At 39.2% G+C, this 13,398-nt stretch overlaps 1 protein-coding gene across 3 annotated transcripts in view; it reads right to left on the reverse strand.

Moving 5' to 3' along the window:
• Positions 1 to 530: 530 nt before the first annotated feature.
• SLC10A7 (solute carrier family 10 member 7) overlaps positions 531 to 13,398 on the reverse strand; it is a 265,153-nt gene continuing 252,285 nt past the window's right edge. For 2 of the 3 annotated variants that reach the window (XM_017534819.2, XM_017534811.2), the window contains 2 exons: positions 5,253 to 5,398; positions 531 to 3,095 (listed from right to left, as the gene is read on the reverse strand). In XM_017534819.2, coding sequence (XP_017390308.1) covers positions 3,066 to 3,095; positions 5,253 to 5,398 — 176 coding nt within the window. In that variant the 3' untranslated portion in view covers positions 531 to 3,065. Of the gene's footprint in view, positions 3,096 to 3,119; positions 3,501 to 5,252; positions 5,399 to 13,398 lie in introns of those variants that run through there. The other variant, XM_017534832.2, reaches the window with a different exon arrangement.

Genomic DNA, 13,398 nt, shown 5'->3' on the forward strand with positions numbered 1-13,398 from the left:
CTTGAGGGACAGGTTGTAAGGACATGTCAAAGGAAACAAGTCTGGCACTGGCTTGGGAAGTCTTCATGGAGGAGGTGACATTTTCATGAGGCTTCCAGGGGAAGAGGATTTCTAAGCCAGAAGACAGCAAAGACATGAACATAAAGCTGTGAAATTCTATACAAGGCAACTTGCTCATCAAAGAAACACTGAGGTTGGGAATGGCATTATAAGGTTTATCATTCCTAGCCTCAAAACTAAAATTCAGATCACCTGCATTTTGTCCCTTCTGCTGCAGATGTTTTCCTTTTGGTCCTAAACCTTGATGCAGAGAAAATATCTTTCTCATAAAAAAGCAAGGGCTACCTCTAGATTTGAACACCACGGTGTGGTAGAGGTACTCATAGAACTACCTGGGAGACTACGAAGTTTACGTCGGTGTAACCACAAATGATATAACGGTGCTGAAATGAAACAAGAGAAATCTAAAGACACTTGGAAGACATTACAAGGCCATCTGAAATCAGGTTAAAAATAAGCCACAGCTTCTCTTGTGATTTCTCAAACATTTCTTTGTTTAATCATATATTTATTTTCATCTCCCAGTCATCATAAATAATCCACTTTATTACTTAACCAATCCATTTGAAAAAATTTGGTATTTAGCATAAACAAACATTGAACATTAGCTAGAGGTGTGTTAATTTTTAACAAAATAGGGAAGAATTTTTTAAAACACACAAAAATTTTAAAACTAAGAAAAAACACATGAAAATATCCACACTATCACCCATTAAAAAAATCAAATTTCATAACAACCATTAAAACAATCCAGGTGGAAAAATGAGTAAACATAAATACAATCTAATGTATTTCTTTCATAAATACATTTAGACAAAACAAACGCGTAAAACAGATAGCTTGACAGTGTATAAACATAACAAAATATTTTAAGCTCTGAATAATCCCAATAAGCATGAATTAAAAATAAATTTTGATTTTATATTTTGTTCCTTATGAAAAAATATGCCAAAGAATTTGTGTAAAAAAAGAAATAGGCAGAAACATATCACTAAAGCCACCGAAGTTCACTATGTAAAGATGATTTGAAAACAAAACACATTTTTTAAAGCAAAACATAAAATGTTATCATAGCATTTTCTGTTGAATTTTTATCCCATAATCACACCTACTATAGGTGTTAGACAATAGAGGTAGATAAGTTGGGGGGAGGATCAGTATTCTAATGTTAGGGAGAAAGATTTTTATGATAGGGAAGATAGATGACAGACAGACAGACAGATAGACAGACATTTCCATTTACTCCAAAAATTCAAAGAAGCTTGTAGGAGCAAAACATAAAAGCCTTCCTGTGCTCCAGAGGTAAGCATAGATGATACCAAGCAAAATCACTATAGTTTAAGACACAAGTAAAATTCTTTAGAACAGTGTATACTACAGCCCAGTTAGCATAGACTTTTGCAGGGTCTGGCATTAGCCTTACAATCTACACTGAGAATAACTCTCGTGAAATATATTCAACGACATTGACAAAAGATGAGACCTGGTAGTAACAATGATATAAATTTACACTGCAGATAAACTTGGTAAGTTTCTAAGGAATGACTTTTTGTTGTGGACTCAACAACAAAACAACAAAAACAGCTGCTGAGGACATAGCACGGCCTCAGTGAGACCCAGGATGCCAATATCGTCTGTCAAATCAGAGAGGACGTGTAAAAGGATGTGACAGGATGGCTCGCAGGCAACACAGAGAAGTGTTCCCGCAGTTCCACACGCGGCTTCATTCTCTATTTGGGTCCAGTTACAGTTCCTGCAGCTGTAGCAGAAGCAAATATTGGATACTCATTTGAAAGCTGATGCCCAACCGAGAACTAGTTTTACTTGCTATTTTGGTTATTAAATGGTTTTGCATGTTCTTTTTATCTGGCAAGACAGGACGTGTATATGTAACATTTGTTTGCATCCATGACCTTTATATTTTCAGTTATTCATAAGAGCAATATGATTTAACTTTTAAAAAAAATTGCCAACATTTGTCAGATCTGCCCAGGAAATTTGCATTAATAATAAATTGTCTCAAATGCCATAAGCGTGCTTAATTCCATGATGTAACAGGCTGCTTCTGGCTAACAGAGGCAATCTGGTAGGTGCTCAGCACATCTGTGTAACAGGAAAAGGATTTGGTCTGGGTTGTGGAATGTGAATAGAATCCACCATTAATTGTTGCTGCTTTCAAACTGATTGATTGTAACATTTTTGTGCCTCATATTTGACTGTTATGAGTGTGTAAGTGTAAGAAAAAAATTATCAAATAAAGAGGAAGAACATATTAAGATATATTTTAAAGACCCTGAAAATCAAATCACAGCTTAACTCAAAATTTTACATAATTTCACTCATAACTCAAACATTAAGGCCCTTTCTTTGAAGCAGCTTATAATAAATTTAAGACATATAACACCACAATCTCTCATAATGGGAGTGAGGAATTTCTGTGTGGAAACTATTTGAAGGAATGTCTTTAAAAATGATGTCAAGGAATGCATATATCTTATGCTTTTCAGCATCTATTCGATCTATGACCCCCGCTGAGTTGATAAGGAAGAGGCATGTCACAGTCGTAGAAAAAAAGGATCACACAGTAAATCAAAGTATGCGTGAATAAGACTTTGGAAATTTTCACTGTCATCAGAAGGGCATTTTCCTGATGGTGTGACCTCATTTCAAACATTACAGTAACTGTTATAGGGTTGTATTGCACAAAAGGTGCTGCAGGGAGAGCATGTTTGCCTTTTGTCACTTACCATGACTGATTCCTGCATTAGGAAAGAAAAAATTAACCCCCAAATATTGTACCACCCCTGGCAGTAATCAACAAAGCATATTTTGGAAATAATGCTCTTGTCAAATACATTTTAAGGCACTTAAACACGTATATCATATATTTATGTAAAAAAATAAAATATGCATTGAGGCAACATTTACAAGTACAAGTCTTCAGAATTGCTAGTATGTACAATCCTGTACATATATACATGGCTACAGAAAGTCCACCTTCTTTGTTATACTGTCGGCCTCGTCAGCTTCACTCCCTACAAGGAAGGAGAACATGTTCAGAGTTGGACAGTATCCATGAGCAAAGTGAAAGCATCAATTAACACCAGATAATTTATGCTACTAGAAGGAAGAAGAGGCCCGCCCAGATGGCATTATATAACCAATAATCCAAACCTCTGGATACAAACACATTTCCCTGCCCACCTCTCTGTCCAGCAGACTTTGTCATTTCTCCCTCCTGCACCTGGCCTGGTTCCCCTGTGCACTAGATGGTGGCCCAGGGTCTCAATCAGTACTGTGTGCAAAGCAAAGGAGCCACTCATGGATACCTGGAGGATGGACTCTTGGTATTTATTCTAATGGCCAAATTTGATGGATAGAAATTCCAAGCCTTCTGGATTATTCAAGTTAGCCAGTGGCTCCCTGGTTTGGAGCAGTTTCTATATAAAGGAAAAATGAACAACATTGTACAATTTAGTCTCCCTTTTGGAAATGCTTCTGTTATTCTACAGAAGAAATTCTAGAGCTTTTAAATGTTCAGAATAAAAATTCACTCTGATTAATTTGCTGCTCACTATGGCTATGTAATACTGATGAGTATTAGGATTTTTCAAATAATATTCTTCATTCTTTGTCAAAATTTATATGTACAATTCTGACTGACAATGTGCCTACGCATTGATAAACATAAGCATAAATATAACTAGAAAATTTCAAAGAGGTAATAGTAAAAGAAAGAAAATGGTACTAAACTTCTTCACAGCCAATGCTGAGTAGGAGGCTCAGAACCTGGAGTGGTAGCCAGCATAGAAGAGGAATCTTTTTTATGTTAGCAAAATTTAACATTTTGTTAAATAACTGAATTAGCGAATATTCTGGATGGGTTGAACTTCTCAGGTAGGATTTTGGGGGCCTAGGGCAAACCTTCTAAAAGTGATGTTACATTTCTGTCTGGAGTGTCATCATAGTGTTGGGAAAAGATTTTGGGGGTCAGATAGCCCAGTGTTCAAATCCTAACTCCAGCACTGGCTGAACTACCCCATGGTCTCAGGCCAGCTGCTCCACTCCCTAAGCCCATTTCCTAAACCCGTAAAACGGAGAGAGCAAAGCCTGCCGTGAACACCATTGTAGATAATGATGAACAATGATGATAATAGTTATGGCAGATAGCTTTATCAAACACTCGCCATGGAATCCTCTGCAACCCTAGGGTGTAGATATTATCATTAGTCAGCAGAAACTGAGCTACAGAGAAGTAAAGTACGCCCGAGGTTACAGGATGGGAAGGCCCCAGCCTGAGCTCTGAGTCCAGGCAGGCTGGCCCAAGATCCATCCCCTGAACCAGGTAGAGGATAGGACGTGCTTAGCACACACAGTGCTAAATAGGTGGTACTGTGGCCATCTCCTTTTCAGGATATGAAGAACATGACACAGGGAACTTTTCACTGGATGTCTCTTCTTCCCACAAATCTCCTGGTAACAGTCACTACTTCGTGTATAGACAAAAAAAAGTCCTGGTAGGTCCAAGTCACTGGGAAGGAGCCAGTTCTACCAGTGCTACCACGTTTTATGCATCGTCTAAACTTGGTTTGCTTATTTTGGTTTATAATTTAGGAAACCAAATCCGCAAATATCTAATGTATACAAGATTCTAAGTGTGGTGAACTTAATATTGCATGGATGGATGTCTTGACTACTTAAAGTTTATTTTGTAATGCCCAAATCCAGTTTTGCTGTACAAATAGGCTATTATATGTCTGGAAAATTAAAAATAAAGTAGGCAATCTTGATAATACCAGGTTCTATCTTACTGGAAAGCCATGTGAAGTGAGACACAGATGAAGGACTGCGTGAGGCAAAGATGGTATGCACCAGAGTGGAGCAGGTATCTAGTTGGAGTAGATTTACTGAACCTTTACCCCATATAATATGCCCTTCAATATGAATCAATTAAAAAGAGCTTGTAAAAACTGCATGTTAATTGTCTTTTATCCCAATTTAACACTTTTAACCTCAACCCTCCTGTTCAAATTGGAATGGATCAGTATACCATTATTATTGTATTTAAGTAAGAAAATATGTACTTGAAAACAAAGATATGTAAGGAAAATCTAAAGCATATGAACAGTTCAGATTCAGGAATAGCACTTCAATCTAACTTGGATACAAATAAGATATTTCTAGAGACTCACCTTCTGCCTTGATACCATCCAAGACTTGATGGTTGGCACCAACACACTTCCCAGAAGGATCTGAGCTGGGTGGTAGATGAGCAAGGGTACGGATATTAAAGAGAGATGCTCATGGCCTGCAAACACTATCTTCAGCATTGGAATTCCTGTTGAACAAAGAAGACAGAAAACCTAGAAGCAAATTCTGTCTGTCATCAAATTAAAGACATACTCCATTAAAGTCAGAACTTTAGAATAGGTTATTACCATATTTCCCCATGTGTATCCACAGAACTGAAATGGGAAAGTCTGAAATGAGTCACCAAAACTTTCCATCTTCCTTTTACTACATAAAGTTCTAACTGGAATAAGGTGGAAAGGTGGTCAGTCTTTGAGGGTACCAATAATTCTCACTGCAGATTAGAAGCTTGTCTAACCAGGAGAGGAGAAAAGATTGTGTGTCACGGAGTTGCTTTAAGAAGGCTGAAAAATATTGGTGAGGGAGATGTTTAAAATGGATCTCTTCTTGCTTCGTAGTGAGACAGCCTGTTGGTCTTCAGGGAGGCCTGTCTGGCACCGTTCAAAATCCTAAAGCTTACTTTTGAGAGCAAAAAATAAGTGATAAGATAAAGTATGGTATACCCTGCTATAAGTAGGAGGGTCTTTTGGTCAACCGAACCTTAACAAAGGATTGTATGTTCCCTTTCAGCCAAGGATCTTAAAGCGCTTTACAATCATTAGGTAAGGCTCATACAGATTTTTGTATGGAAGATGAATTGTAAAATTAGGGCTGAATGTTTAAACTCCACAGTGAATGTCAAAATGGAACTCAAATGAATACTACTTCGTGAGTCTACTACTCGGTTATACCAAGGGCAGGATGTGTATATTTTGTAAGCTGCTGCCTAGCTTCTATAACTAACATAGTTCAGTCACTAGCTGTCTAACTATGACTACTAATTGTTTTAATGCAGCCATGATCTTCAGAAGTGCTGTGTATGTATACCAGCTTTTTCAGTTGAATAGCTTTAATAGCCTAGCTTTCTTGTTCTTCTGATAACAGCTTCTGAAAAGGACCCAAGCTCCTAAACATGTACAATGATGGCACATAAATCATTTTTTATTAGAACACAACAAGGAAGGCTTGGCTTTTTCAATTATTTGTACCTTCTAATAAATTTCAAACCTTTATGCAAAAATGTATTTCATGGTTGCTTTCTTTTTCTCAGCCTCAAATATCATTGCCATAAACTGGAAACATTTAATTCTTTCCAAACATAGTCTCTGAGAGGTTTTAAAGTACAAGCTTAGATTTTTTGCAGTTTCTGTCTTCATACCAATATAAACAATGAAGAGCTTTTTTTTTTTGTAAAAAAAAATAAGCTTTAAAAATCTATTACTGAAAAGCAGCATCTGATACTCTAGTTTTGAAAAGCTGTTATAATGAGAAAATAAAATCTGAACATAACTCCTCCTATTTCCAAGAAACATTATTCATTCCTTGGCCCAAAGGGGTGATCATAAGAAACTGGGGGATGGGAGTGGAGTAAATATGAGGCTAAAGTGAGCAAGTGATAAAAGTATATGATATTTCGTGCCTAGAAATGACCAGAGCAGGGCTTTCTGGCCCCAGATTCGAGGACTGAGGCTGCTGGGCTAAACCACCTATGTTGTCCATTCTTGGCTAAGAATCTGGGCTCTGTGTCATTCATTCTTCAGCAAGCTTACGTGAGCTCAGAAAGGAAGCCATGGAGATAGTCTCAGATGCTGCTGCTACAATAAGTAAACAAAAAGTTTTACTGATGAGGAAACTGAAGCACCTAGCGGTCAGGAAGATTTATCAGTGGTAGACTCCAAACTGTGACTCAGGCAACCTGAATTTCCAGTTCCCTGTATTAGGCAAGGTCAGTTCCAGACACCATGGGCACTGCAGCTGCTGTGAAAAGGAAGAGGGTCTGGCATGCAAAACACTTTCAAGTCCAGCTGTCCTTCGAAGCCCATTCTCCTTGAAAACCCCCCAGAAGCACTTCCTGGGGCAGTATGCTGTCAAACTCCCTTGCTCCCCACACCAAGATGTCCCTGTGATTTCAAATGGGCCAAAAGCAACTGCTAGGGCTACCCCAATAATGGGGTAGCAAGGAAGTCATGGATTCAACGACATAGCTTTGACGCTCAAGAAGCTTATGGTGGACAATTGCTCTCTCCCTTCTTTGGACCCTAACGTTAAGTTGTAGGAAGCTCTCTTCTGGCCACTGCTGGTTCTTCAGCTCTTATCTCTCTCCTTCAAACACACCCTTCTGTCTGCTGCTCTTGTGAGGAGGCGGGGACTCTGCAAACATCTGTCTTTCTGGTCAGCTGCTCCCTGCAAGGTTCGTCCAATAGGGATCCCACAGGAAGGCTGGAGGAGAAGGAGAATTTCTTCCAGTCTGGGCTTCCTGCCAGGCCCCTTCACTGGTGCAGGGGTATTTGGCTCTAGCTGTAACTCATCGTGCCCCTGAGGGCCACAGCACCAGCAGGGCAGTGCCCCTCCTCAGAGGTCTGAGAACCCACTCTGCTGCCTTGTTCTCCAAGATTCTAGGTTCTGAGAACTGAAACTTCTTCCCTCTGTCCCCCCAGCTCCAGCTACTTTCTGCACTTATTTCTCCTGTTTCCTCACTGTCGCCATTTCCCTTTTCAGCTTTCCAACACTACTGAATCAATTCCCCGTACTCAAAGGGTGGTTTCTGCTTTCCTGACTGACCCTGGTTTCCCTTTTCTTGCTCTGCCTTGTGTGACAGTCATTCCCTTTGCTTGAAAAAGAGAAGGGATCCACGATCACTTGCAGCTGTGGCAGAAACTCGCCAAATTAAATAGGAATTCCCCCACCACTTTATACACCTGCAATATCTTCTTGCTAGTTATTGATCAAATTTCCTATCTCTACCCCCACAAGTGAATAATGTTAAAAATAGATTTGAAAATAGTATGTCAGAGAAAAAAATTAGCTCCCAGAGGTCACGGTCCAAGTCTCTTTCATGTACCCTCTCTATGCCTCTCACAAAGTGGGTTCACAAGTCAATCACTCGCCAGTGGGGGGTCCACTCCAGCGACTCGAGCCATATATTACTTGTTTTAGGAAACTTTATTTCAGACAGTGTATTGTCTGAAAGATGTTAGAAGGCACATATTGTAAATGGATTCTTTTTGTGACTAATTTCCACCAAAAGCATTTCCCCATTGCTCTGTGGACTTAAAATTTCCCTTCCTTTTCAATCATTCCATTATCTACTTTCCTTTCCAATTATTAGAGTTTCTTCTTAATCTCCTATTTATCTCAACCTTTTCTTTCCTTGCTTTTTTCAGCCTCTCCCCGACATCCCCTCCCTGCAATCCCAAATATCTACTTGGTACATTTTCAGTTTCTCCAAGGTCAGAACAGAAAAAGAAGTTGGGATAAGCAGAGTGAGAGTTAACACTTTTCCATGTTCAAGTTTCCATGCTATGGTGGCAATCATTTGGAAGTGGTGAGTTCCGTACCTCTTCTCTAAGGCATCTTTGCTGTCAGCAGCACTATCTGGACAACAACTGGAACCCTGGGGGTCGTCTCAATTGTTGAGAGAGGTTGGGAACCTGCTAAAAGCCATTTACTTACCGTGATTTCTGTCAGCTGGCCAAGATTTGGCAAAATTTGCTCTTCACTTCAAATCAGAGAAAACCAGCTGCACCTCTTATTCTGGAAGCCTACGTAATGCACCACTCTTTTGTTCCCTTCACTCACTTGCTTACAAATTCACTTGCTCACTTAGTCATTCAATTAGAACGTATGTAACTGATCAAGTACTCTGCAGAAGGACTGGGAAGCAGGGTTTGACCTAACCCTGCATTTCCATAACTTACTGGGCACATGGATGACCACTCACACCTCCATTTCCCTCACCTTCATTTAAGAGCACCTCTTTCACAGTCTCAAACCTTCAGAGGCTCTCTGCCTTCAGAGTTGTCCTGTCAAAGACATTTTCTACTCTGTGACTGGAGTGAACATTCTGAAGTGCAAATCTGATCATGTCACGCAGAAGTGTATCACACAGGAGAGTTCCCTAAGTGTGGCATAAGAGCATAAGAGGACTTCATAACCTGTCCCAAGCTGCTTTTGCTCTTTTTCACTCTAAATCTCACCATTCCTCTGCTCTTTGACCTGGGCACTCCAGCCATGATGGGTACCTTGTGGCTCCTCCCACCCATCCTTGCCTACGTGCCATTCTCTATCTTGCCTCTAGACCTCTGCACCTGAGTTCCTTCTGCCTAGAATGCTCATCACCCATTCATGACCCACCCAACTCCTCTGTATCCTTCAGCCCTCAGCTCTGGGTTGCCACCTCTGGGAAGCCATCCTCAAAGTCCCAAGGTGGCCTTTAAATCCTTCCTACTCCATGCTTACCTACGCCAGGGCATTCTAGCGTCACCTTCGCTACCCTTAGTATCATTGCCTGCTTCTTGTGTGTTTCCCTTACCAAGCTGTAAGCTTCTTAGGGTCAGCAACGGTTTCTTCTTCATCACTGAGCATATGGTGGGTGGTCAAAAGAAATATGTTGAATAAATGAACTTGCGTTTTTCCAGATTCTGTCTTAAAGTTATTGTGCAGACTATCACTCCATTTTTATTACATTTGTTAATAAGAAAAAAACAATAGTAATAATTAAAAACCCAAACAAACTTACTAGAAAGAGTTTTCCTTTTAAAGAAAAATTCAAATATAGGACTCTTTTCATCTTCCTATCACTGCAGTAATATAAATGAAGCAAATTAATTTTAATGCTCCCAGGTACTGATTCTGTGTCACCATGGTTGACAGGATTCAACTAGACTTTATGAGATGGCATTTGACTTTATGGAAGTGAACACTATGCACGCATTTACAATTTTACAGGGACTTTAAGCTGTCATGCTGAAAAATGTTTATAAAACATTAATCAAAAAATGCCTCTTTAATACAATGCATTGTCTGAAAGATGTTAGAAGGCACATATTGTAAATGGATTCTTTTTCTGACTAACGTAATTTCCACCAAAAGCATTTCCCCATTGCTCTACAAGTACACTGTGTGGATAGATAAAGAGCACTTTCTCAGCACATTACTACCTGATCCAAACACTTGGGAAATCACTAATGTACAGCATGCCATATTTCCATGTCACACATGACACATTTGTCTAAAATTATCCAACAGAGTTTGACACTGCAGCATATTCCATAAGCAGAGCTTTCAACTGACATCTGCCAAGTAGGAACTTCAAGTAAGAGCTTTCTTCTTCTAACAAGCAAGTAAGGATTTTCTTTTATCCTATACCCAGGATGGAAAGGATAAAACAATATGTACAAGAACAAGTTTTTTTTTTTCTATTTTAAATATGTTTATTTTATGTTCTCTGAATTAAAAAATTCCCTTTGTATCAGTGTTCAAGCTTCAACAATAACTACTTTCTATTGGATGGACAGTTTTTTATTTTTCCTTGAGAAACAGACATTTTTCTTCTTAGATTAAATATGGACTTTTATTTAACTTCCACTGAAGGCTGCTTTATTGTTCACAATATAAAAATGATCTACTTTACATTATTGTTCACAGTTTACTTAATTGTATAGGTGCACTGCCTTCCTACCATTCATTCATTCATTAACAAAATATATTTGGGCCTCTGCTATATGTGAGTTACTGGTCTAGGTGGTAGGGATATCAGGAGAATAACCCAGACAAGGTCCCTGCTTTTTTCTGTGTTGCCTTCTCATAGCATTTGTCCTGACCGTGTCGGCTTTCCACAGTTAGAGGGGTGAGTGCCAGCCCCTCACAGACCCCTGCGACTCTCCTGTCACTAGCTTACCCACTTTCTACAACCCAAAGTTTGGGGATCATCTTTGACAAATTCTATTTGTCTTTCAACCTCTAGTTTAAGTTACCAAACTCTGTAGACTTTTCCCCTCATTTACCACTCCCTTTTCCCCTCAGTTTTCACTGCCATCTTCCTAATTCAGCTCCTCATAAAAGTAAGCCAAGATTACACTTACAGCCTTCTGATATAACTCCTTGTCTTCAGACTCTTCCCTCATCAATCCTACAAATCACAGCCAGATTAATCTTCCCCAAATCCACATTAATTAAAGCCAATACCCTGCTCAAGAACTCCAATGACTTTCCAGTGCCCATTCATCAAATGCTCTACATATTCGACTTCCGTATAAAACAATCACTACTATCACCATTATGTAAGCCCTACCACATGCTAAGTGCTCTGACCGCATTATCTCCTTTAAGCCTTACAACAGCCCTAGGAAGTAGGTGGCAATTTTCCCATTAAAAGGTGAGAAAACTGAGGCTTAAAGCAGTTAAGTACCTTGCCTAATGGCCTACACTAGTATGCAGTGGAGACAGAATTGGACCCCACTGGCTCAGGGCTAGCACTCTTTAGTCTTTGTTAAAGCTAAGCCCTGACTGGATCTTGGCATTTTTCTCCATATACCTAAATCCTTTGGGATCACCAAGGCTCAGTTTTACATTTCTTCCATGATGAAGGCGGCTTTCCTACTGATTTCTTCATGTTTTTTGAAGAATGAAGGCACTCATCCTAGATGCATCACATAATTTAGCATCTGATGATGTTGCCATTATTTTCTTCTGTGTAGGTTTTGGTTTTCCCTGAAAATAGGCAAAATACTATATTTTTATTTTAATTCCTGCAATGTTTAAGCACAGGGCTGGTGTTCAATACATCAGTGATTGGTTATTTATGAATGGGGCTAAAGTAACGATTCCTACATTGAAAAACAAACATAGAACAAACAGTTGCTTCACTAGACTTTAAAGACAATGCATTTACATGCCCCTCTGGGAGAGTATTATATTCCACAGGGCAAAAATAGGTTTGATATGGCAGGAAGAGAAGAAACTGGACTCACCAAGGAACACGAAATGAGTACTGAAGTATGGAGTGAGCAAGAAAATATATTGAAAAACACCCTTTGTGTCTTTTGAAGTCTAATATTACATTTACTTTCCCTCTTAGCATGAGATAGTATACTCCAATCACCTGGATAATTTCCCATCTTTCAAAGATTCACTGGCCTGAATTTACATGACTTGTTTTTCATTTAAATGCTTTCTCAGACTTTTTTCACTGGGTTCTGGAGAGAGCTGGCAAATCTGGAATCCAGTTGCTTCTCTATTCAGTTGTCATGGTGATTTCTCACTTTTGTTTAGTTTGTTCTTAGTTAGAAACATCCATAAGTTTACTATCCAAATGTCCTAACACTGTTATTTGAATTCTATCTCTTCCTCCTTAGTGAATCTCTCAGAAAAGCTCATATTTGCTTTTAAAATTCATTGGTGTAGATGGTCCCTTCAAGCATCATGTAATCCAGGAAGGCAGTTGCTATTGAGGAACACAGCCACTCTTCAGACATCACCAAACTCCAATCTCTTTTCTTGGCGCCTTACCTACCACACATGCCAGTGCATGTGGACACACACACGCACACTTTCTCTTCAGAGACAAACTAGTCACAGAAAGTCAAACTCACTGATTTATCTCAAATGATTAAACAAAGGGGCAATTATACAGTTTCTAGAACATGAAATGATGTCTTGATAAGGTACAATAAGGGCTTCGGAATTTGGTTAGAAAAGGCTTTCAGTTAGGACTTTCCTAAGGCAAGCTAATTTCTAGTAATAATAGCTATGTTTCAAGCAGGGATTTATCATTTACAATATCCAGTAGCATGCCTGAGGCTGAACAGTGTAGCAGTTAAGAAGCCTGGTGCAGAAGTTAGAGAGTCCTGGGTTTGGATCTCGTGTCCACCATTTACCACCTGTGTGACCTTGGTTGGACAAGTTATTAAACCTGTTTTTACATGCATGAAATGTACCTACTTTGTAGGTTTTTGGATTTTTTGAAAATAAAGAATAAAATAATGCAAAATGTCTGGTATATAGCAAGTGTTCATCCATTACGTGCCAGCCACTCTTCTAGGTGCAGTGAATACATCAAAATTCTCTGCCCTCATGGGACCTTACGTTCTTATTTAGTAGGAAGATGAGACAGGCTGTACCACGCCAAAGTTAGGCAAAGAGCAAATTCCACCCAATACCAAGATCATGACACAGGGCAGTGGGAAAATGCAGCACTGCTGTAAGAAA

This window comes from Cebus imitator, unplaced genomic scaffold (genome assembly GCF_001604975.1).
Source record: "Cebus imitator isolate Cc_AM_T3 unplaced genomic scaffold, Cebus_imitator-1.0 Scaffold4, whole genome shotgun sequence".
NCBI lineage: Eukaryota > Metazoa > Chordata > Mammalia > Primates > Cebidae > Cebus > Cebus imitator.